Here is a 23278-nt window from a genome sequence, read left to right on the forward strand (position 1 = left end):
CTGATCAACACGTTAACTTCGAGATATCATTCGAAGCATGAATAAAAATAAAGAATTAACCACTAGGTGAAATCTGTATCACTCCACGAACCCTTTCCTTCTTATTCCCAAACAGATCAGATTCGAGTTTGAAGGCAGTACACTAGGAAATTGACGGGATCTATCCACGAAAAGGTAGGGGAAGTGTGTAGTGTCCAGGAGTGTAAATCATGAGTACATATGAGCTCGAATACGCCTTATTCCATCTAACTTTCTGGAGAAATAGCACGAAAAGCGTCCTTGTGACTCCAATTTTCTTACGAGGCGTCTAACGACGTGTCACATGTCCGAGCCTGCTAGCGAACTGACAATCAATGGACTGCTGACGTCTTTCCGTTGTTCCTTGGTGCAGTCTGGCCGCAGAGTTGAGCGAGGTCCAACCGCGCCATTCCGAGTTCAACCGCTTACGCAATTCCAGCATGAGCCAGTTCGTTTTGACCTTATGCTACCAACAGCATCTTTGGAAAATATGAGAGTTAAAATGAAAATAAAAAAATAGCTCCTAAGTTACTAAAATACTTATTTTAATGTCAATTTACTTGGATAAATTATTTTTAAGAAACTTTTGATTAAAAGAAAATGGAAAATTAAGAAAAGAAGAACGAAAACAAAGAAAATTTATTGAGTTACCAATTTCTATCATTAAATCAACAGATTATGTGGTTCGTTGGTTCTTTATTGCGACTGTACCCTACAGGAAAATTGTTATCTCCAGGTTCTCTCTTCCTTCTTCCTGGAACGTCGGCATTGGGAAGCGCATTTATGTTTTCTTGTTGTGCCAACGAGGTTTAGGTGAATCTTTATTATTTGCCTGACGAAACGATAAACTCGTCATCGTTATCAAAATCCTGAAAATGGTTCATGGAAAGAGAAGAGGAGGAGTTTGACCTCAAACCATTTTCAGGCCTTCGATAAAGACGAGTTTGTCGAAATGTCAGGCCAATAATAAAGTTCCACCTAAACCTTGTTGGCGTGAAAAGAAAACAGAAAATTGTTACGTTTTTCCACTTGCGACTATATCGGATGATGGCGTCTTCTCGAGCACATCTGGAAGTGTATTCGGGAATACTCCGAGGTAAATAAGCAGAGCTACTCCCATCACAAGAACATCAATATGTACGACATTCTCTTTGAAAATAAACCACAATAAGATTCACTACGGAAACCTTTCACACTCGAAGATTCACGTTATAGATTTCGTATGAATATTCAAAATGAGAAATTTTCTCTATAATGATGGGATGACGCTTTCAATCGTGTGATTTTCTCGAATACTAGGAGGTTTCCAGCAGAATTTTGCTCGAATTATCGAAGAAATTCGGAGAGCACTGCGATTAATGCTGTAGTAAATATTATAAAGAGCAAACTTTTTCCTTTATCTCCTAAAATTCAATCAGAAAATTCAGTCAATTTCAGATTTTATTTCTCCAAATTGAAAAGGAGTCACGTGGACATCTTTTTGCGGATAGTCTACCTACAGGAAGTGTACATAAACTATTTTTCGTCGAGAAAAAAATCTTAGACGATCACAGCTCGCAGTTTAAAGGAAACCTTTTCAGCTGGGGCACGCCTTGTGTTTACAAGTCAGCGTTCGGCGGCTGTTCCGGATGTCATGTGCCTTCCCCGCGGCGCCTGTGATCTCTAGAATAAGTTTTAGCCGAGATACAGCCCTTCAGCCGTCGCTTGCATCATCAAAATATATTTCCAAGATTTCCTCTGTGATTGACTCTATAATTCCATGCTTCTTGAATTCTTTTGTTTTCTTTTTTGGTTGCTTCAAAGATCATTGATTTACCGTACTGCAATTCCACTGCTGCAGGATCACTGTACAATACTATAGGATAACAAGAAAAAAAAGACTCTTTCAAATGGTGAGGTTAATTAGGTAACGACTAAAAAACTCAATATTTGTTTTATTTTTCTGAGCATCCCACAACAACTTGGATTCATACCGCACATATTTCATTTTTACATTAATATACATGTCAACAATTTTTTCATGTGACTTCCACTCCTTGATTGTTTGTTTGTTTACTATGACATTACATTTGGTGATTATCCTTTTGATGATCATCACAGCTCAGCGTTGAACTTTACGGAAGAGATATAGTGCATAGGTGAACCCACAGCGTACTGAGGATCAAAACCAGGAATTATTTCGTCATCGAGTGGAGCAGCTTTTTCCACCAAGCTGAGGATTTGCAAGATTTTGTTCACGCAAGTGTGACGCAAAACTCTTAAATTCTATGAAAACGTTCGAGAACCACCGCTAGAGGGAGACAAATGTTTGTCCTATGGCGATGGTGCGAGAAATTTTGAAAAAAAATCTCAATCCGCTTTTGAGGATGCTGAGGTGAGTAAGCGAGATGTGGTGAAACACAGTTTATCGAGTCATTTCAATTGATTGATCCAATATTGACATCGGCTCGGATTCGATTGGTGATTTTTTTCTTATGAGTGTGGGATGTGAGCTGTTTAAAAACTAACACGAAATCGTTGACAATTATCGCAAAAGAAAATAGTTCTGTGTTTTTCCTCATTTATAGAACAGATCGAGGTTTTTTTTCACTGATTACAATTTCACTCTCTTTACTATATTATTTAAAAGTTGGATTAAACTGTTGGATAAAGTAATATTGGATAAATTCCACGAAATTGAACAATCCCTACGGGGATTCCCCCACGCGTTGGACATAAATTCACAATCGCTTGAGGTTTTAGGAACACGTAAGTAGCGTGTACAATGAGTTGCTAAGGCTAGCCAATGTATCAGGTCAGTGTTTCAAACCCCCAGTCAAGTCTGGCACCAATTTAATGGTCCCAGAGAGATGGAGAGCTTGGTTGGCGCTAAGGTGGTCTCGAACCATCGATCGGTCATGCAGCTACAGCCGATCCTCTTACCGACTGCGCTACAACCTTCCAAATAGATTGTAGAAACTAAAAAGTAGGCTAAACGTAAAGAAAAATCGTCGTTCCTCTCTAAATAATAGTCAACTATTGATTTGTTTCAAAACAGTTTTTTTTTCAAAGAGATTTTTCAACAGACATATCCCTGTTCAAACATAGGTTGATTGAACAAAATAAAAACCATTAGCTTGTATTAGCGCTGAATGATTCACCAAATTTCCCAAATGAACAGTGCACAATTAATCCAGAATTCCCCTCAAACAGAAAAACGTACATAAATTTTAAAGCACAACACTTTTAAATTAGAAAAAACCCCTTGCATTTTATGTCTCATGTGAGATGTGGTCCCATGTTTTAAATTACGTCTTCATAAATCTGGGCAGTTTTGTAGCTGGATTCAAACTTATCAAGTATTTTTCCACGAATTCGCCTCAGAGCAGCATCACAAGCTCTATACAACCATAAGACTGTAAATAAATGGAATAAATAACTCTCTAAGAGTAATCAAGAGTAAACGGTGAAGTTAATTAGGTAACGAAATAAGCTCCTGTGGTCATCTATTTGTTTTACGAATATTCAATGTCGGATGTTGGTGGACCCATAACTGGCCACATTTGCAAAAGTGTGAAAATTACACACCATTACACACTATACACACTATACAATTAGTTAATATCGAAATAATTCAATGTTTTCACAATTTTTCAAGCTGGATTGAGATTTGCGTTGCGTTATATTTAATAATAATTTAATTTAGTTACAATTTCAGGTATAATATGTTATTAACTGAAATGACACCACATTTTTGGTGATCTTTCCCCAGCTATGGCACTATTATTTAACTACCCTTAGTTTGTTTCATTTGATTTAGCCTTGTCTATCTAAAATCGAATTTTCTAGGCATAATTTCGTAAACGAGAAAAATCGTCGAACTTCGTTATCCTCCATTGATTTTCTAAAAATATGCACTTTTTCGTGGTCAGCACGATATTTGATATATAAATATTTGATATATGAAAAATACCCTTTAACGAAGAAAATTATTCACAGCAAATAAATTTTTATGATTTCTGTAAACGTTAGGAAGTCACTTATAATGTCACAAAGTATAAAAGGAAATGAAGTAGGCGTTTCTGCTGGATCCCACGCTCGAGCAGCATCCCTGCTAGCGGATTGCACAAAAAAGAAGAAGTACATTTCTGATGCGTATGCTGATTAAACATACCAGTCATCGTAAAGCCTCAGTGTTTCCATATATTCGGCTGCATGTTGGTATGGTGAGTTTTAAAAATATTTTCAAAATTTCTCCTCGAAATAGAAACATCCTTTTTGGTATAGAAATTTAATGAAATGAAACTTTCCTATGTGACGAGCGATAATAAATTTCTTCGCCGCTCGTTTACTTTCCCATAAAAGCTCAACCTGCATGTGATATGTTGAAAAGGTCAACAAATGGGACACATTTACGTCGGGTCACATGAATGCCTCTCTCCGTCTTGCGTGAATCGTTTCTCGAATTTCGATAGATCATGTGACAGTTCAGCGACAAATGTAAAGCCGTCAACGACAGCTTCGGTGGCAAGGACGTTGACGCCTGCTGGAATAAAAATTTTCCAGCAATCATACGTTCTTAGACAACTATCTATGGAGGAGAACAGGCAAAATAGATCCATTTCGAGTTGACTGAATAAAAAAATAAGTGGGAACTCGATTTAAATGACGTGAATGTGCGCATTGTTTAACTTCTAGCTTTTTTTTTTGTAAATTCTACAAACACAAAAACAACTGCGTCTGTTTTTAATTACATGAATGAACAATTTTTTCCGTTTTTCGTTCAGAAACGTTTGCACGATTGCTCACGGAAATAATACGTGGTGATTTTCATACGAATTCTTGAATGCAACAGTTTTCGGGGAAAGGATCAAAATTTATAAAAGAAGTTTTTCTGACTAAAAAAAGCTGAAGTAACAACATTTATGGATGTACAATTTTGTTAGTCTCTACATTACTTTTCTTTTGTCAAATGTAAGGCAAAATCACTCATGAGGAACCGCAATGCTTTTTTCTACCATGCTCACTTGGCTCTAGTCAGGCGAACCTACTGTGGAGTTAAGAAATAGGAAAAAAAACGATCTGGATGACTATATGGTTAGTTAGATAGTTCCTAATGCGACGCGACTAATGGGCAGACTTACACTTTTATGTCGGCCTGGAGGATTACTTAATAATTAGTGAACCGTTTGCTGCTGCGCACGTAAAACAGCATTTTTTTGAATCCCAAACCCAATTCTATGAATACTAGTGAAATGGATCACTCCAAATCCCAATGAAAAGATTTAGAATCGTCCAAAGTTTACAGTAGATTTCCTGGGATTTCGAAGCTTCTACATGATCACATTTTTCGGGTTCTTTCACTTCGTAGCATAGCTTAAACTTGTGGATTTGACTGAAACAGTTTGTTAAAATATGTTAAAATATTTTGTTGAGAAAAGCTTACAGACGTTGTGGAAATCTCATGCTACGATTACAATGGATTGATAACGCAATATTTGTGCAGAGAGATTTTTCTTAACATATAAGAGATATTTTTCTTGAAATGAGAACATGATTTGTTCAACGATCAGTGGTGTCTGGAACTCTATACCTGTACTTCATCATTTTACAGAGTTCTATTTAAGTATGGAACGAAGATGGATACCGGTTTGGAGACCGTGGTGAAGATGAACGCTGATTGTAGGGTCACAAAGAACTTCGCCGATTTACTGTTGCAGACAAACACTTCAATTGCAAATCTATCCTTTTGAAAACAAACTACAATTCGAATTGCTCATCAGACAGTGTTCGCCCGAAAAAAGGATAGACCTAAATCTAAATATGCAACATTACACTTATAGAGGAGTAATGACCATATGATCGGCTGAGAGGTTGATGGTGGTTCAAATGCACCGCAGAACTGACGATTTTAGGATCTCTCAACGAAAAGATAAGAGTTGGAGTGTAGGTTTCGAGCATGCGAGCACTAGGGCATATTTCCCTAAAACCGTCTGGAACAATAGCGTGTGAAACAGCCTTGTCGATCGAATTTTCCTACGAGGTAGCAAACAAAGTGTCACACATGCGGGCATGGGTATACGCGCCGCGTCTTCCAGCGAGCGGCATAGAAATAGTACTAGCAGTTCTGTCGTGCACGGCACGACTTTCCCAGCCAGCCGGCTAACTCTCTTACGCGGCGCGCAGGAAACATTGCCATTGGCAATGTATTACGGTAACGCTCCCACGCCGCCGCATATATAAGGGCTTGCTCCGAGTACTCGGATCCAGCCCTTATATATGCGGCGACGTGGGAGCGTTACTGTAATACTCGTTCCGATTCTTTTCTTTCTTCCGTCTTTGTGGTGTCGTATTTTATGCTCGTGTTTTTCGATCGATAGCCACGTCACCACTCAGCCGCATTATACCATCTCGCACCATCTAACTCTGGCTGGCTGCCTTTGGGCTCGAACTGCAACCACACACCATCTGCCGCCGAGAACCACAACCACTGAGCCGTTAACAGGGCCATATATTATTCCGCCGTTCATGTCGTATATTTGTGCATTGCCGTGTAGTGTCGTCATAGGGATAAACCACGTATGTAACCACATCTACCGTATTATAAGAACAAGGGATTAGGTTGAGGGGGGGGGGAGGGGGTGGGATCAGGGGATGGGACCCTGGGCGCGAGCTCGCAGGGTTCGGAGGGGCTAGGCCACCATACGGTGGCTAGCGCAGCGCAGGATCCTCTGGATCCGGGTAGTCCGCTCCGGGTCCTACCACCGATGCCCGCCGCTCCTCCTCGGAGCGGACCCGGGGCAGGACAAGTTCATTGGTTGTTCACTCGCAAGCAGAAACGATCCGTATTGTTGTGCTTGCAAAAGTGACACGTTACTAGGCGCATCGTAGAAGAATGTGATCTACATGGTCGTTTTCCATGCGGTTCTTGAGGGCAATTACAGGGGATTAAGTGTGATCGCGCTCACAGTCGTGATCTGAATCCATAACCGTGTTTTTTTTTGTAGAGAGATACCAATATCATCAATTTTTTGGTATACTGTCTTTAAGCTGACTTTTTAGTGAACCGAAAGGAATGGATGAATTAATAGTAATGACATCACGAATAAAATATGCTTGAAATAATGATGTGGATGTAAATAATAACGTAGAACTTGTCTCTATAAAGGCAAGACAGAAAAACAGGAATATCAGTTAGATATCAAGGGAATTATTTTAAAGAGCCTTGAAACGTAGCATTCCGTACCGTCTCTCTGTTCCCGCTAGATGATTTTTTACTCTTATCCTGCAAACGTCGTCTCTTTCTTAGAAAGTGCTGCAGTGAACGGTGGTATATTTACAATCCACCAGTGTTCCGGAAAAGATTCTTTATTTGCTCGGATTAAGACATAAAATACCACCAATTCACAAGAAGAACACAAAAAGTCAGAAGTGGGAACATTTATTAAATATTTTCACTACGTTGTTAAATTCCATCACTTCACTCAAGCAATTACTCTAAATGGATAATCTTGCAGTGAAACGTAACATTAACGCTTAAAATCTTAAGCAAACATATGAGTGTTGTTATTTACCCGAATAGTGGATTTTTTTAGTTAGACGAATTAAGAAAATGAAACCGGAATTTTTGCGCACTGTCTACAAATGCTCTCGGAAAGTGTTCAAAATTTGTATGTGCCGAGGAGTTTGGTACGCTATAGGCACCTATCAAGGATTAGCGGCTCATAAGGCGGTGATCCGGTGAGCATTATTTCTCTTCATTATTTGTTTCGAATGTTTATTGTTTATATTTTTTAATTTCCCACACTATTTGGTAAATGTTGCAGAATAAATCGCGAAAACGTTAACAAAATGTTTTAAATTTACTGATCAAGCAAAAATGAAGGAGTAGGTAATATTAATTCCTGGCAGATTAGGAAACTGTTGCGATATGGTGGACTGATGTGTTTTCGACACCGAATGTGTTTATTCGGATAAACGCGACGTTTTGCCCTTTCTCTGCTTCGTGCACATTCCTTTTTTGGCCGATGATTGGGAAAATATTCACGCCCGAGAAAATTTTTTACGACAGAATGAAGTGAATGCGCTGAACCAACTGAGATCAGTAAATAAGGCTGTTCCAAGAAGTATCTCAAGTGTAAGCCGTAATTGGTGGAAAGTGGAAAGTTGTCGGATGTGTGCTTGGATTTATCATAAATTCCGAGTTTCTATCGAACATCGTCTATCCAAAAGAAATTAAATATTCTCTAGCCGATAAATAGCCCTTGATCACCTAGCGATGATAACGATGTAAAAATTTGTCTGCCTAGAAATCCATGGGGTAGAAATTTGCGTCCATGCGGTCAAGGATTGGAAATGTTCATCCTACAAACGGCTAAGTACCACAGTGAACTGCATGAAGTACTATCGCACCAAAGTTCGCGTCGCCGTCAGTTTAAATTCCATAGCATATATACTTTCAAGACAAATATACTGGATAGTAGTTCTGACATATAGAATGCAGAACAAAATATAGCAGGGGATCTAAAAGCTGGCTACTGTATGGATACTGAGCTAAACAGTTAAATACTTCAAAAGAATTTTTGCGGTGTTGTGGTGCGTTCGTACCTTTGATTTTCTAGCTCAGCTTCTTCTAAAAGTTGTGTTTTCGGCGAAGTACATAGCGTAGGCGCACTTATTTACACTAGTAGACATGGCGACGTCACTCTCACAAAGAAAACGTAGTGATAAAAACCGTTATCTGTTCGAAAGACAACGAAACTGCAGCGCACTTTTGTGCCGGACGCGTACAGAATGACGAACCGTACGTGACTTCTCACAAAATTCTCTCACCTCATCTTTGCCTGGGGTAAATCCATGACTTTTGCATTCCGGTTTTTCTCGTTCGCAGTTCTACTGATGAATAGGCGAAATACATACGTAGTGCGGTAACGTTGTAAAGTGAAAACTCAAAACTCATTGAACTTTTTTTTCCGTTCTGCTGCACTTTCCTGCTAGTCCACGGCTGGATGTCGAACCGTTCGTCGAACATGAGCCGAAAACCTCTAATTCGTCGAAGAATTAACGAGAACTTCTCAGAAAAATGTTGCTGATGTTGTCTTTTGCAGAATTACTTTACATTACTGCGTCATTTCTCAATCGCTATAAATAGGAAACGGAAATAAATTCACTCAAATCTCGTAATTATGATCCAGACATCCGTAGTTTTTCTAAAAATAAAACCTACGTATCCGTATACAATATCGACATTGAGGTCATAGAATGTTAATTATTTGCTAAAACTCCTTTGTTACTAAATTTCTAGAAATTACAAAGTAGAATTTTGCAATCAAATTCGATCACGAGTGTGTTCGCCTGCGAGAACTGGAAAAAGAAGTGTGTTTGTTTGTGTGAGTTTGTATAGCCTAGTTCAATGTTGTCTAGACGTAAACAGCAGTGGTCGGCCGAGGGCTTAAAGAAGTCAGTTCCTCAAGTAGTCCTCCTCCACTTCCTAGAATGAGATTCTAAAAAATTTCTCAAAAGCTACTTTAAAATTTGTTTATCTGATTTTTTGACACTGTTTCAAAATATTCGTTTGGAATCACCCTATTTTATTTGGTTGTGGAGATTTTTCTAAAATCAAAGCTGCACTTTTTAGTTGTTTTTCCTTGGGTTGTTTCGTTTTTCCTCGTTGAGAGACGGAAAAAAAATTCTAAAAAAATCCCAACCAGTAAGTGGCCATTTGCTGCGCCATTAGGAGGTAATCGCATCTATAATTTAAATTCGCTATCCTAATTTTTCAGCGGAAAAATGAAACCAGCGAAAAACTGGTAGCGACCAGAACATTTTCTACAATTCACGAGTAATTACGTAGTTCTAACGTGATAAACCTACTGAGATATTTTCTCCCCGACTTCAAATGATTTCGCTCTTTCAAGGGTTTCTTCTTCTGGAAACTGTTGGAAATCAATTTCTTTATAATTATATTATTTTACCTCTTATTACATTAATACATATTAATGTTATTCTTGTTTCTTGCCATCATATTTGCTAAATGGGGTGATCATAACGATGAATTCGAGAAGTTTCATAAATTGCTCTACGTCGTCTCAATGAACTAATTTTCCGAAGAAAAATTTTTACAGTCGAAAAATTAGCAGTATTTCAGAATGTTTTAGAATATTTCAAAAGAGAAGTGCAGGTAGAGAATAGGAGGATAAGATACAGGAGTACATATAAATAATGAATCAAAAATCAAAAGACATCAGATTCGTTGAGATTTTTCCGTCTTAAGACTCCTCTACCATATCTCGAAACGATTTCATCACGTCCTTTCATTCTTCGAGTTTTCACTTTTTTAGAACTTTTTCTAACTTTTGTATTTATTGTTATCGTACACTTTTTCCCATGACAGAGCGATGCACTATTTATTGTTTGTTTACTACCACCTCTACATTAAGCAACAAATAGTGCAATAACAATTGTTGTTTGTATGCTGCTTCCCGTTTGTCAACAACCGCCCTTCACTCGTTCCATCTAAAATGACATCTGGTTTGTTTCGATACGTCGAGCGCACTTCTTTCACCTCTTCACGTCTCGGCGTCATCGCTGTCCCTCGGCGACCGCCGCTCGTCACGACCGTCGTTATCATCGGCTCCCTTCGCCTTCTATCAATCTCTTACCGGTTCTGCGTTTGCGTCTGCGTCTGCGTCTGCGACCGCATGCGTGTGCTCTCGTTTTCGACTGATATGACGTCTTTCAATGACAATGCGCTCATTAAAGATCATCCACTCTGACGATAAGATAAACCGGCCAACTTTTCATTCTGCACGTTCTCTGCGATAGCGGACAGCTTAATTATACATATTTTACGAGAATACCTTATCGTAATCTCTCCGCCTACGTTTTGAATTATTTTTAAAATTTTTACACGTTAAATTCGAATATCTCTAAGCTGCTCTGCAGTACCACTGCTACTAAAATAGTTTTTAGGTTATTCTGGAGCTGCTCAGTCATCTCACCAAAGTTTTATGCAGGTTTCTCTTGCAGAAAAGAAGAAGAACTTGCCTCTTCGTCTTCAGAGCTCCACAGACCTTCTACGTTTAACAACTTAAATAGGCCCTCCAACTCAAAAAAAAATATTATTATCATTAGAATAGGGAAGGAGGGGAAGACGAACAAAAACGCTACCCAAACAATTTTGGGATCACTTACGAATTTCTGGAATTTTCGCAGGGCTCGATGCAATGAAGATCAATGGACTCACTAACTCCAAAATTTCTAACCTGTGAAATATCTCAGATCAAAAAAGATTTCAGGGATTTCCACATAGAGGTTAAGGTTATCTTCGTGCACATGAAACGCTAAACTCGTCATTATTACAAAAAAAATTGAGCAGATATATTCTTTAGTGTTTTCAGGTTGTTTCGTTCTACTATCACAATAAGGTTCAAGCTTTCTACTATCTACGAGAAATTTTTGACGAAATTAGTCGTAAAAGGAGAAGTGGATTCTGCAGGATGCAAATCCAAACATGGAAGAGCATCAAAAACTACGCATCCGATCGACTGTACAGTGTCTCTCAGTTCGATTTTGTTCTCTCTCCACTCGCTTTGGTCAACTGTTTTGGAGTATCGGCTCCCTTTTAACCATTGATGAACCTCATTAAACGAACCCACCCGGAATTTTGTAATTTTCAATGAAATTTCCTCGTATTTCCACAACTTACCCTCTTTTTCATCACAAATTCAAATTCTGTTCTGTATTCGACAAACACAAGTGCAATCCTATAAAAAACCATTGCGTCATTATTAGATTTTTTGGGAGAAACTGCAGGATATGCAAATCAGTGGAGTTTTCGGAAAAGTGCATTGCTGACGTAACAAATCGTGGGCTTGATCCTTTCACCAAAGTGTGAAATTGAATGCTTGTTCGTTTTTCTACAAATCTGATAGTTCAATGATGGAGAAAGAAATTTCAGATTGAATTCGAGCTCGATTCAGAATGATATTTAAATCAGTCTGCTCTGTTAAAATTTCCAATGTTTTTCCGTGCCGTAGATTCGGTCATTCCGGTTTTATTTTATTGTTTCTTTCTTTTTTTGCTCGAAAGAATTATTGATTCTTATTCGGCTGTATTTAAAAAAACGGACAAATCGGTGGAATCTATGAAAATCAGATTTGTCGTCTTCATTTCTTTCTCCAAGATACATATTTTCTCAGACATTTATTTAGTTCCATTCGTATTTACGATATCGCTGAACTGGCCCTAGAGTCAATAACTCCTGAACTTTTCTGGTTAAATACTGAGGCAAACACTTGTGTTCAAGAAATGTAAATGTTCTTCTGCAAGTGGGATTCATATGGGACCTTATTTTAGTGATTCAGCTATCACTACAGATGAACTAAATAATACTTAAAACTAAATTCTCCCAAAAAACAATAAAACAATAAACAATAGTAGGAATAAGTGGTATCTATGTGCAACAGCTCTACTGTTCCTGAAAAAAAAGTGCTTTTGCTAAGAAATTTACCGCCATAGGAAGGATTTCGTGCCGACAGGTTTCCTAACACCTGAGACCTCAATAAATTGGGATCCTCCTCACATATGACACATTTTTTCACAGCAACGGTGAGTAACCTTCATATATGTGGTTGATCCGGATTGGTCGCTACCTGGTCGGATTTTGTCGTCATCAAACAAACAGCTGTCTGGTCGCGGTTTGAACCTCGCCCACCGGCAGCGTTACGGTGCTCGTCGAACAGTACGGTGGATTAGCATAAATAAGCGGATTAAGCTTCTCGTATAAGAGTACCCCCGAGTAAGGACACTCTTCATAACACAGCTCAATCTTTCTTCCTTGGGAAAGCTGTCTGCGTTCTCCGGAAGCCAATGGGAGAAGCGAGGCAATCCTTGATTTTTGGTTGTCAGCCGCGCAAAGTGGCCAGCGTTTGGCGGGCGTTTAATGACCCCGCGCAGAACTCTATTTTTGGTTATCCGCCTCAATCGTCTCTTCTCAGTTTTCGGTTGAAGTCACTTTTTTTTCTGCTGACATTACTCGAGCAGAAAGATTTCCAGAAGATCAACGAGCCCTTAACAACCCGAGACAACAAGCGTTTACGGAATTTCTTCTCTGCTCTGTGCAGCTTATTCTCAACTTGCCCTCATTTTTTGAATTAATCTCCATCTATTTATTAAGCGTTCTTTTGTTTTTTATTCGTTTTATATGCAGTTTTTGTCCTGACCTTAAACGTCTCCATAATTGTTCTATTCTATAATCAGTTCCTTGATTTCCCGAACCAGTTCTCTTCGCCAGGAAAAAAAATTTGCTCCCATTTACAGACGTACCAACAAAATTACAATTGTTCATAACATTTTCTGACAATAAAATATTGTAAATTAATAAATATTTTTAAAAATTAATAACTAATTAATTTTATTCTATTTATTCGTTCACATATGCCAAAAGGAGCACCAAAAGAGTAATTTGAACAATATTGTATGCAATTAAATGCAAGATATATGGAAATAAACAAAAAACAGTGCAAATTTCCTTTCCCGTTGCCTTAACGAGAAAAAGATTGACTCCACTGTTTAATTTTCGTAAAGGTTTATTTAAGAAGCGAAAATTATTGCAATCCTCCTCATGTCCCAACGGAAATTATGCCCTGTTATTACTTTTTTTTTGTCTTCTTTTCGCCTTGTATATCGTTTAAACTGAATGCGTGTCTTTTGATCTGCTACTATAATTCCGAAAATTATAGAAGGTGTCTTTACAGCTCTTGTCTAATGCCATCAATATCGATACACGTGCTGTCCATAGCACTCTGCTTATCGTCCGGATTTCAACAAGGATACATCGCTTCGGTTCTCAATCAACCATATCTCCAAATCGAGAACTATATCAATGAATCCTGGGCCGAACGAATGGAGAAGCCGTTAGACGAGGATCTCTTGGTTGGGATTTGTTTTTTCAATAAGCTAACAAGGATACGGTCCCATTCGCATAATTTCAGAACGTATTGTGGTCCCTCTTGAACGTCTGCTTCCCGATCGCCACAATTTTTGGACAGTTTCTTGCCGCATTTCTTTGCAAAGAAATCGGACGGAAAGGCACTGCACTCCTCGCAAGTTCCCTCTACATCCCTGGAGTGTTATTGTGCGCGGCTTCGAAGTATCTGCATCCGTACTTCGAACTCCTTTACATTGGAAGAATACTCTGGTAATTCACAGTGATATCCATTATTTGGATTTGTCCATGAAAAAAACGAGACAGCTTAGGTCTCTCGCCAATGGTGTGAATAGTGTGAATGCGACCGTTTGGATCGTCGAATGTGCTCCTCCAGAGATTCGCGGAAGAATGGCCGCTATGCAGGAATTCTTTATGGCGGCAGGTCAGTAATTTCACGACTACGGGTTTTACTTGGTAGGCGGAAAAATTTAGAAAAAATCTGCAAATAGTCCAAGATTTTTCTGGATTATGTAACGAAAAGTTAATTTCTAAAAATGTTTAAAAAACTTAAAAGTAGGTAATGAATATCTTTTAATTAGTTATGGAGAAAATGCTTATGCTTACTATGCTTGCATGAAGAAACATTAGTTCCTCCCACGTACAGCCTGCGAAAGAAGTGATTTTAACTACTTGATAGTGGTTTAATAAAGAACCTTATTACTATTATTATTATTACAATTTTTGTTTTTATTCGTCATGTGGAGGTAATATCACGTAGTTTTTATGCTCCTATGGCATTTTTCTCCTCTGATCTTTTTGCAAAATCGGAAGCAATAAAAAAGCGCGATGTAAGTTGCACCAGGATTTTTTTCATAATGAATTTCCCTCTTCGTGAGAGGAGAATTTTACATTATTTTATTTTTACATCCTCTCATGCAAACATCACGGTGCAAGAAATAAATAAAGCAAATATCATTAGTTACAATGTGACAATGTCCCTTTCAGGTGCCCTCGTCACTCAAGCGCTTGGAGTTCCTTTCTCGGAAGACCATCTATGGCCGTACGTGTTCGTACCAAATATTGTTTTTGTGCTCCTCTCCATGGGTTTACTCGCTTTTGTCTACGAATCCCCGCAATACATCATGGAAAAGGAAGGAAATAAAACTAAGGTGAGAATTTCCTCGTCACTATTCCGTTTCTCTTTGTTCAAAAGCGAATTACAGGCTCGAAGAGCACTTGCCGCTTACCACGGTGTAAGCGTTGATGACGCTTCGATTGAGGCTGAACTCAGGATTTGTGAGGATAGCGTTAGCAGAAAAAGTACTAATGCTAAGGTACGCAAAGTTCTACTCAAAAAAAATGTTTTTGTTAACTCCCAATAAAAAATCCTGACCTTTTAGAACGCAACATGTGCCATCCAAACCGAGCATGACTCGGTCACAGTGATTTTTATGCCGTGGAAAGCTCGAGACGACACCTCGAAAGTGATTCGGGAAGCTGCATGGCTTGGAGTGATGGTTAAGGTTGGAAGCGAATTTGCCTCGGAGAATTCTAGTCCTAACTGCATCTTCCTTTGCAGATCGCCTACGTTTTCACTGGTGCTCGGTGCTTACGAGCGTTCAGTACATTTATCCTTTACGATTTGGGTGGATGGAGTTTCGATAGCGCTCTTTATGGATCCTTTGTTACCAGTAAGTATTTGCTACTGTTTGAATTCAGAACATTTTTAATCTTAACGGTATCAAATTAAGAATCATGCTTTTTTTCGGGAGAATTCTCTTTGATAAAAGTTCATTTTACAACAGTAAAGTGAGAGAAAAAATCTTGCAAGCGAAGAAAATTGTCTTCTGATCGATGTAATTTTTAATCATGTTGTTTGACGAAGTTCAGACAATCTTGTTTTTGTACTCCATTTAAAGCAAAAAAAAAACAAAAGAAATAGAGACTCAAAACCTTTTATTGAACTGGACGAGAGCTTCGCGCTAGCCGAGAATCTTCTTTCCCCGTGGTTTCTCTTCCGGACGTGCGTCACATTTTCTCGAAGCGGTACTGCATCGGAAAGTGAAATATGAGGCTGCGCAACCTTTAATTACCGGCTTCGAATCGGTTCAGCCGCGTGAGCGCTGCGCATGCGCCCTCGAGTATGCTGTTCCTCAGCTTCACATACTCTTCCCTTCTCCAATCAGTACTACGGTCTCCATGTCGAGCACGTCCTGTGGTTACTGTAGGCACCACAGGATAAAAGCTAGTGCAAATCATTTCTGTCGTGTGTTTTTATTCGTTGGAATTTATATAAGGATAACTGGGATAATTACAGGTCTTCTCAGACTTCCCTTCACTCTGATTCCTGTTTTTCTGGTGGATCGCCTCGGGCGACGGCCGTTGATGATCACGTCAACGGTGATCTCTCTCTTATCGTTGACCACGATGATTGTGGCTATCGATCTTGGACCTAATTTCAAGGTACGCATGCAGTGTTTTCCTTGCTTCTCTGCAGCTATTCGGAAATTTCCAGGTGGCCACACTGATCGGACTTTCCGTGCTGCTTTTAATCACCGCCTGTGGAATCGGCTCCGTGTCGAGATTTTATGCGGCCGAGCTTGTGCCGCGTAGCCTGTTGATTTCTTCCGTTTCGATTCTGACAATGTTCGAAGCGATGACGAAAATCGCAGTGGAATTCGCATGGTATCCTATTGCGAATGTGGTAAGCCAGACTATTTGAACTTATCAACCGATATTATTTAAAATAAGAGTCGTTTGTATGAAATCTAACGCGGAATTCTTAAGATTGGTGCACAATCTCTTCTCATGTTCCTGATTCCCACCGCCTTCTTCCTTCTAATTATGTGGGCATTCTGCCCGGAAACAAGCAAAAGAACAGTCAACGAGGTATTTTTGGATTTTTTTTTGTCTTCCTAGGTGTTGCAGTTGCAGAACATGCCATTTAAGAACCAGTTTCCAGCAAAAAAAAAAGAAAAAAATGATTTCAGGTCCTCAACGAGGTGGCAATGCGAAAGAACCTAAAAGTATCGTTTCCGACGTAACTCGCAATACATCTATGCCATATTTCCTCAACGGATAATAATATAGAGTTTTGCTCCGAATGTACATATATAACCACTTTCATAGCATGTCCTTAATTCCTTTTCACCATCAAATGTGCCTTTCCAGGCGTTTATTTTGCTCCATCTCATCTCATTTTCAAATCGGGTTGCAGTTTTCGCCGAAATCTTCATTCTTTTGACGATGTCTGTTTGTTGTTTCACAGCGATTTCATATAGACAGAATTTTTTTTCTCGAAATTGACAGTAGCATTGATAAATCTTGTAAAAAATGTAATAAACGACTTCGAACCTCAGTCTTCTCACTTTCGTACTTCCTTCTACCTCGTTCGCTTCTAAAATGCTTTTCTGAGGATCTCGCTGTAAAATCCATTAAAAGAATGCGCTATAAGTTGCTTGCGGGTTTTTTTTCTCGCAAAATCCTGTCATCTTGCGAAAAAAGACCAAGAATTCAGTCACAGACCTTGTTAAAAGTTTTTGTTAAAAAAATTAACTACATAGTATTATCATATTAGTATCATTATTATCATATTTAATTAACTACATATTTCAAAAAGAGAGATGGAATGGAATTCTCGTCAGGCAAAAAAGGTACGTGCGTTACGGCAGTTCGAGTCAGGAATTTTAGTAGCTACACATTTTTCGTGGATAATCGTACATTGAGTGAATCTAGCACGTATTTTTCACTAGAATGGAATAGAAGTAAACTGGAGAGATTTAGTGCCGAAGCAACAGTCATATCTGAAGTTTTCGTGGTACATGGTCCTACTTATCCGCACCGACCCGACAGTGAACAAATATTTTTTTGAACCCAGTCTTAGGTGTTTTTCTGTGTTTCCGTGCTTTTCGTTGCAGAGTTGCTTTTTTCTATTGTATTTGTACATCTTTCCAAACAAGGATGAGCAACTCTTTCCAAATAATAGGATGCAGCGCACGCTGCAATCACTCGCCTTCTTCTACCGTCTGACTGACGTTTCGAAAAAATTGGACGCTTTCAAAAAACTATTAATCACGTTGGAATGATCGGTCAACGGGGAACTTTTGCCCCATGATGAGTCCGACGTCCGTTTTTCAAGTCGCTGAATTCAGTAAACTGTCTGATACTTGATGTAATGTGCACTCTCGTGGATGAAGAGGAAGGCGTTCTCGACTTCCTGTTTATTTTTTATGTCGAGTGTAAATTACATTGGTCTCAGGATACTTTCGAGCAATTCTCCTCTGCAGGAATCATAAGTCTTTCGTAAGGGAACCACTATGTTATAGCTAAAGTAAATGGAATAAAATCGAAAAAAAGTAAAAAAAAAATAAGTGGAAAAAAATAAATAAGATCGAGAAAAAATAAAAAAATGTACCTTTTTGCGTACACACAACAGTTCAATTTCAGAGGGAAAAATTCGCCTGGATATTACTTGAACTTCACAGAAGAACTATGACTGATTTCCCTCGGTGGTGAATCGTTTCCAAGTAGTCGCTACTAGTGAGCTGAACGAACCCGATGTATACCCAACAATCCGAGGTTCTTGATTCACATGAATAACACGTGTAATCCCGGATCGATTTCCTGATTAGACATTTAATCTGATAAGTACACACTTTCTCTTATTTTCTCTCAACTAAATATGTTTGCTGAGACGGTACGTGTCGTTTAACATCACGTCACTTTTACGGCCTTCTCAAACAGTATCCGTGGAAATTTAATTCCTCCGCCAAAAATAGCTCGGAGGTTTTTTTCCGATCTCAAGTAGCAGTTTATAATCTGTTAAGCGGCTTGTATATTAGCGGGTGAGAGAAGGAATTAAACATCTGCCTGGATTCAATTGTATTTCTTTTCTTAGAACACTTTCTTCTGCAGTGTTCAACGTTGTGACCTTCTTAGAAAGAAAAATTGAACGGTATTCTCCTTCAATTTGAGGTGGATGCAGTTTTTTGTACGTTAGAAACTCTCTTCGCAAATGTTGATTGTTTAAAAGGTGTTGTGACTGGAAAAATGTGACATGAGGCTGCAAATCTTCCATTTTCCGTTCGCTTCTGTTGTAATTTTGGTTATAAGGAACCACAGAGCGTTTTAGAAGAAATGGATATCTTTCAGAATTTAGTTTTTTTTTTTTACATTGGGACGTGAAGAAGCGGAGGATGGTGGATCCGAAAGTAGCGTACTGAATCGACACATCGCCACAACTCCTCGAATTTCTCCAACCAGAACCACGGCATCACTATCACAATATTGAGTTTTTTTTAGAAGAAAAGAAAACTTTGAAAAAAAAAACTTGAAAAAAAAACCGAAAAATGACGAGTTGACGATATCGCACTGCTTTGCGTATATCTTACCACCCAGCTGCTGTTTAGTGCGAATAAAATCAAAGATGAATAAATAAAATGATATTAGAAAAGAAATAAAATTGCTTTGCTTTCGGTAATACGTTAAAGGGTTGTAAGATGACGAGAGCAGGTGTAGCGCAGTCAGTAAGAGGTTTGGTTGCTGCTGAAACATCGATGGTTCGAAACGACCCTGGAACCAACCACGCTTTGCATACTTTTAGAAGTCCATCAGTTGTTTCCATACTTATCTGGGAGTGCAAAACTACTGATCTGACACATCGACTCTCCCGTCTAATTAATTATTTTATGCAGACGCGTTCATTATTCTAAAATGATTCAGAGTTGAAGCAGGAGGAAAGAGGACGCATCCTGCCAACGATTGATCAGCGCCACTTTATTCTTTCTAAAATAAATATGGATTGAAATCGATAATTAGTCAAAAGAGAAACAAAACCCAAAATTCATGAAAGGGTGACTGCTGCATTGATTTGAGGGGAAAAAGTGAATCCATAAAACGACAGCTGTTTCCATAAAACAGGTCACCTAACGCTACGGTAGCTGCTTCTCGGAAATGGAATGTTTTCTCTTTCGATACTCTTAGAAGTTAGTGAATCCAGATTAGTGAAAAATTCAGACGCTGTGGACACATCTTCACAGTTTCACTGTACCAGAAAAAACCTCAGTTTCTGGCAAATTTGACAAACCATGAAAAATACCAAGCATTTCACGGATGTCAACATGATGAAATCACATGAACGGTGATTTGGCAGCAAAACAACTTTTTATTTGAACGTAAAAAAAAATCCACTTCCAGCAGCTCTCTGATGAACCGTGACCTGTTAGTTCGCACAAATTTGATATTTACGTAGTAATTGCGTTGAAGCACCTCATCCGAGGTCCTCACTATTCCGTAAAATATTCTCAATTATTATTCTTATTTATTCACATACACGTTATCTTAGTAAATCTCTTAGTACCCTGGTAAATTCCTTCGCAACGTGTTTGTAAGGTTATATTTCGTCTTATTTTTTATAGTCTTTCCATGAATTTTAGAGCCTCTTTTTCCTTGAGATGATTTGTGTATTCTGAAGCGCTTCGAGTTACCGTTTAAAATTATTTCTAAGAAAATCTCTTCTGATAATAGAGAGTTTCTTTCTGGAACGGTTACCCATAATAGTCTTTAGACAGAGCTTTTTTTGATCCGCAGAGAACATATAGAATGACTAGATGGTTTAAACCTTCCCTTAAATTTCCTTTTCCTTCTTTTTCTGATTTTCCTTTCTTCCTTGTACTATTATCGGATAGAACCGTTTATTTTTGGATGCACTTTTCAAGGTTGCCGTCAATCCCGTAAAGGATTATAAATAAGGTTAGGTGTGTGGATCTGTGAAGATGGGCGCAATCACACTCGATTCCCATTGATTGTCCTGAAAAACGGTGTGGATAACCGGCCATGTCTATCGAATTTTCCTGCACAACACCTAATAACGTGCCCCGAACGCGAGCGCAAGCATATGCGCTGCGTCTGCTAGCGGCGGAGACAGTGTCAGCACCCCATTGGTGCTTGTGATTGCACCCACTATGTTCCCAGGTGCTTCGTAGGAAATTTCGATCGACAAGGCCGTTCCCGCGCCGTTCTTCAGGCAATTAGTGGAAATTGAACGTGATCACCGGATCTACACCTCTACCCCTATCTCTTCGTAACAAGACCTTAATATCGTCAATTTCTTTGTTTGCTGCTTTTAATTTTTAGTCTTACTGGCAACGCAGCGAGCAAACAACGAAAAAGATTTTATTTTATCTCGAGACGTACACAGTTTAGCGTCAAATCACCACTTCTGCAAGGTGTAGGTCCAAAAAAAGCAACAGCTTTATCCATAATCCAAGCATACCTCCAGTTTTGTCCCTCTTCTAAATTGGGATTAGTGGAAGTTCCTTCGGACACGAACTCCATGATCGGGATATTGTAACCGGGATCATTGGCTGATTTCGTCATCTCTGCTTTATTTACAGTTTAACGGGAATCCGTGTACATAAAGAGTGCCTCTGTTTCACTCATTATTAATCGCTCCCTCCTTTAAGTCTTCCACTACTCAACCAATTTTTTTTCTTCAATACAGTAATTTTATCTCTCTACGGTTCTCTTGTAATCCCGTGGTGAAGCTGTTCACCGCTTGTTTGCGCTGCTGATAGGAGCTTCCTCAGCACCATTTCCCATGCGTTTTCTAGGTGATTCCATAGAAAACTGGAAAGACGAAGGCATTGATTGTTCTTTGAAAGAATATTTACAGTAAGCGGAACAATATTCAGCTTAGGTACACGTTTAGAAGTGCTTTATAAACAGTATAGTCATATAGGAACCTCTTTCACAATGGATTTCCACTAGAGCTTCAAAAGAGATCGGATTACAACAATCTGTTGAAGTAGTCGAGTCTTTGTTCTGTTGAAGTAGTCGATGACGAGGTTTAAAATTTCTGTCAATAAACTACCTTTTCTATTTTTTAAATTTTTTTGTATAATATTCCTTTTCTGAATTCTTTCCATTGATTTGAATAATTATTATCCAACATTCGGGTACACCGACTACTCTTCTGTGGAACAATGTAGGACACTTTGAAAAATAATAGAAAATAATAGAAAAAAACAATAAAATAATAAAAAGGTACAGAAAGTATAAATCTATCTATTATATCATATCTTTTATCTTATCTTATCTCACAGCTTTGCATTATCGAAAAAAAACAAGAACGGAGACGTACTTGGAGTGATATTAGATAAATATTTAATTTTTTTCCTTCTATTTGATCACATATTGTTCCACATACTTTATGCACAGATGAACCAATTAATTTAATTTAAAAGAAGGATTTTTTGCATCACCTTCTCGAAATAATTTATTTTCCGTCAATTCAAACATAATTTCTAAATCCTATTGCTTTTATTTAATTACGCACACTTATTCATACTCCTCTTTCCGCGCGCCCACTCATTTGGCTGATGAGTCTTTAATTCTTCCGCATACATTTCAAATAATAGATAAATTGGATTAAAAATTTTGAAATGAACAAAAACCGCGTCTATATTTGTTATACATTATCATGTTCTTTAGATATAGAAAACAATATTGCAGTAACGAAATTTTTCAGAAAAAAGAATTGAAGTTGATTATTTTAATATGAGAAATGGATAAGATGAGTACATAAGGCATCGTTGCCAACGCAGGCTTCAGGTTTCCGGTGTTCTCCTCAAAAGCCACCTCCTACCACAAAAATCCAGAGACAGCGAACTTCCTCATAGCAAAGGAGGTTAACGAAGACGGGAGTTAAAAGGATACTTGTTGAAGGACGACCGAATGCACCTTCGTTCAATGAAGTTAGGAGTTCGTCTGCACTGTAGCTGAGATATCCGTGAGGTGTTTGCTACTTTTTTTGAAATTTTGCTCGCAGTTCTCAGAGAGCGATCACCATCGAATGTCAACTGAGCGTTTGATTGTTGGTTCATCTGTGATCCCACCGTACAGTCAACCCTGGGGTTTTGGAGAGACAATCACGGCACTTATAAATATTTATTTATATAATTCCACTGACGATTTCTCAATGAATGAGTCATTCTCAGATTTGGTTCAAACTTTTTCTGTACCAGGTGCAACTACCTGTATTTCGCAGCAGTTCGTCATACCATTCGTGACCGCGATGGGTGCTGTTCAAATATGTAATGCTTCGAGAATTTTCTGGCACATTCATTATACGCGTCGATATATTTACCTTACACTTGTTGTTTCAGACAGGAATATCCCATAACAACCTGACGAAGTGTACTTTTCTTATACAAAAAACGTATAAGCTCATCCTTGTCTAATTAATTTATTAGTCTGAGAAAATTTTATTGATGTACTTGGAATAATCGGAGAAATCTATCGAAAAAAATTGCATAAAGTGGCCAAAAGCACAAAGCACACAGGTTCATGATT

General features: G+C 38.5%; 1 protein-coding gene across 2 annotated transcripts; it reads left to right on the forward strand.

Moving 5' to 3' along the window:
- Positions 1-37: 37 nt before the first annotated feature.
- Positions 38-16971, forward strand: RB195_016567 (uncharacterized protein; the record flags this gene model as incomplete). 2 transcript variants are annotated; one of them, XM_064183150.1, is made up of 14 exons in its annotated part: positions 38-66; positions 5612-5679; positions 7593-7737; positions 13755-13932; positions 13992-14197; positions 14257-14369; positions 14933-15096; positions 15151-15261; positions 15328-15450; positions 15507-15618; positions 16245-16390; positions 16443-16631; positions 16715-16816; positions 16918-16971. In XM_064183150.1, the coding sequence occupies 14 exons, from the start codon at positions 38-40 to the stop codon at positions 16969-16971; spliced, it is 1740 nt and encodes a 579-aa protein (XP_064039031.1). The 2 variants fall into 2 exon arrangements, with proteins under 2 accessions (XP_064039031.1, XP_064039032.1); XM_064183151.1 differs by lacking the exons at positions 38-66; positions 5612-5679 and having other exon boundaries at positions 7670-7737.
- Between the last annotated feature and the right edge of the window lie 6307 nt (positions 16972-23278).

Source organism: Necator americanus, chromosome II (genome assembly GCF_031761385.1).
Source record: "Necator americanus strain Aroian chromosome II, whole genome shotgun sequence".
Classification (NCBI taxonomy): domain Eukaryota; kingdom Metazoa; phylum Nematoda; class Chromadorea; order Rhabditida; family Ancylostomatidae; genus Necator; species Necator americanus.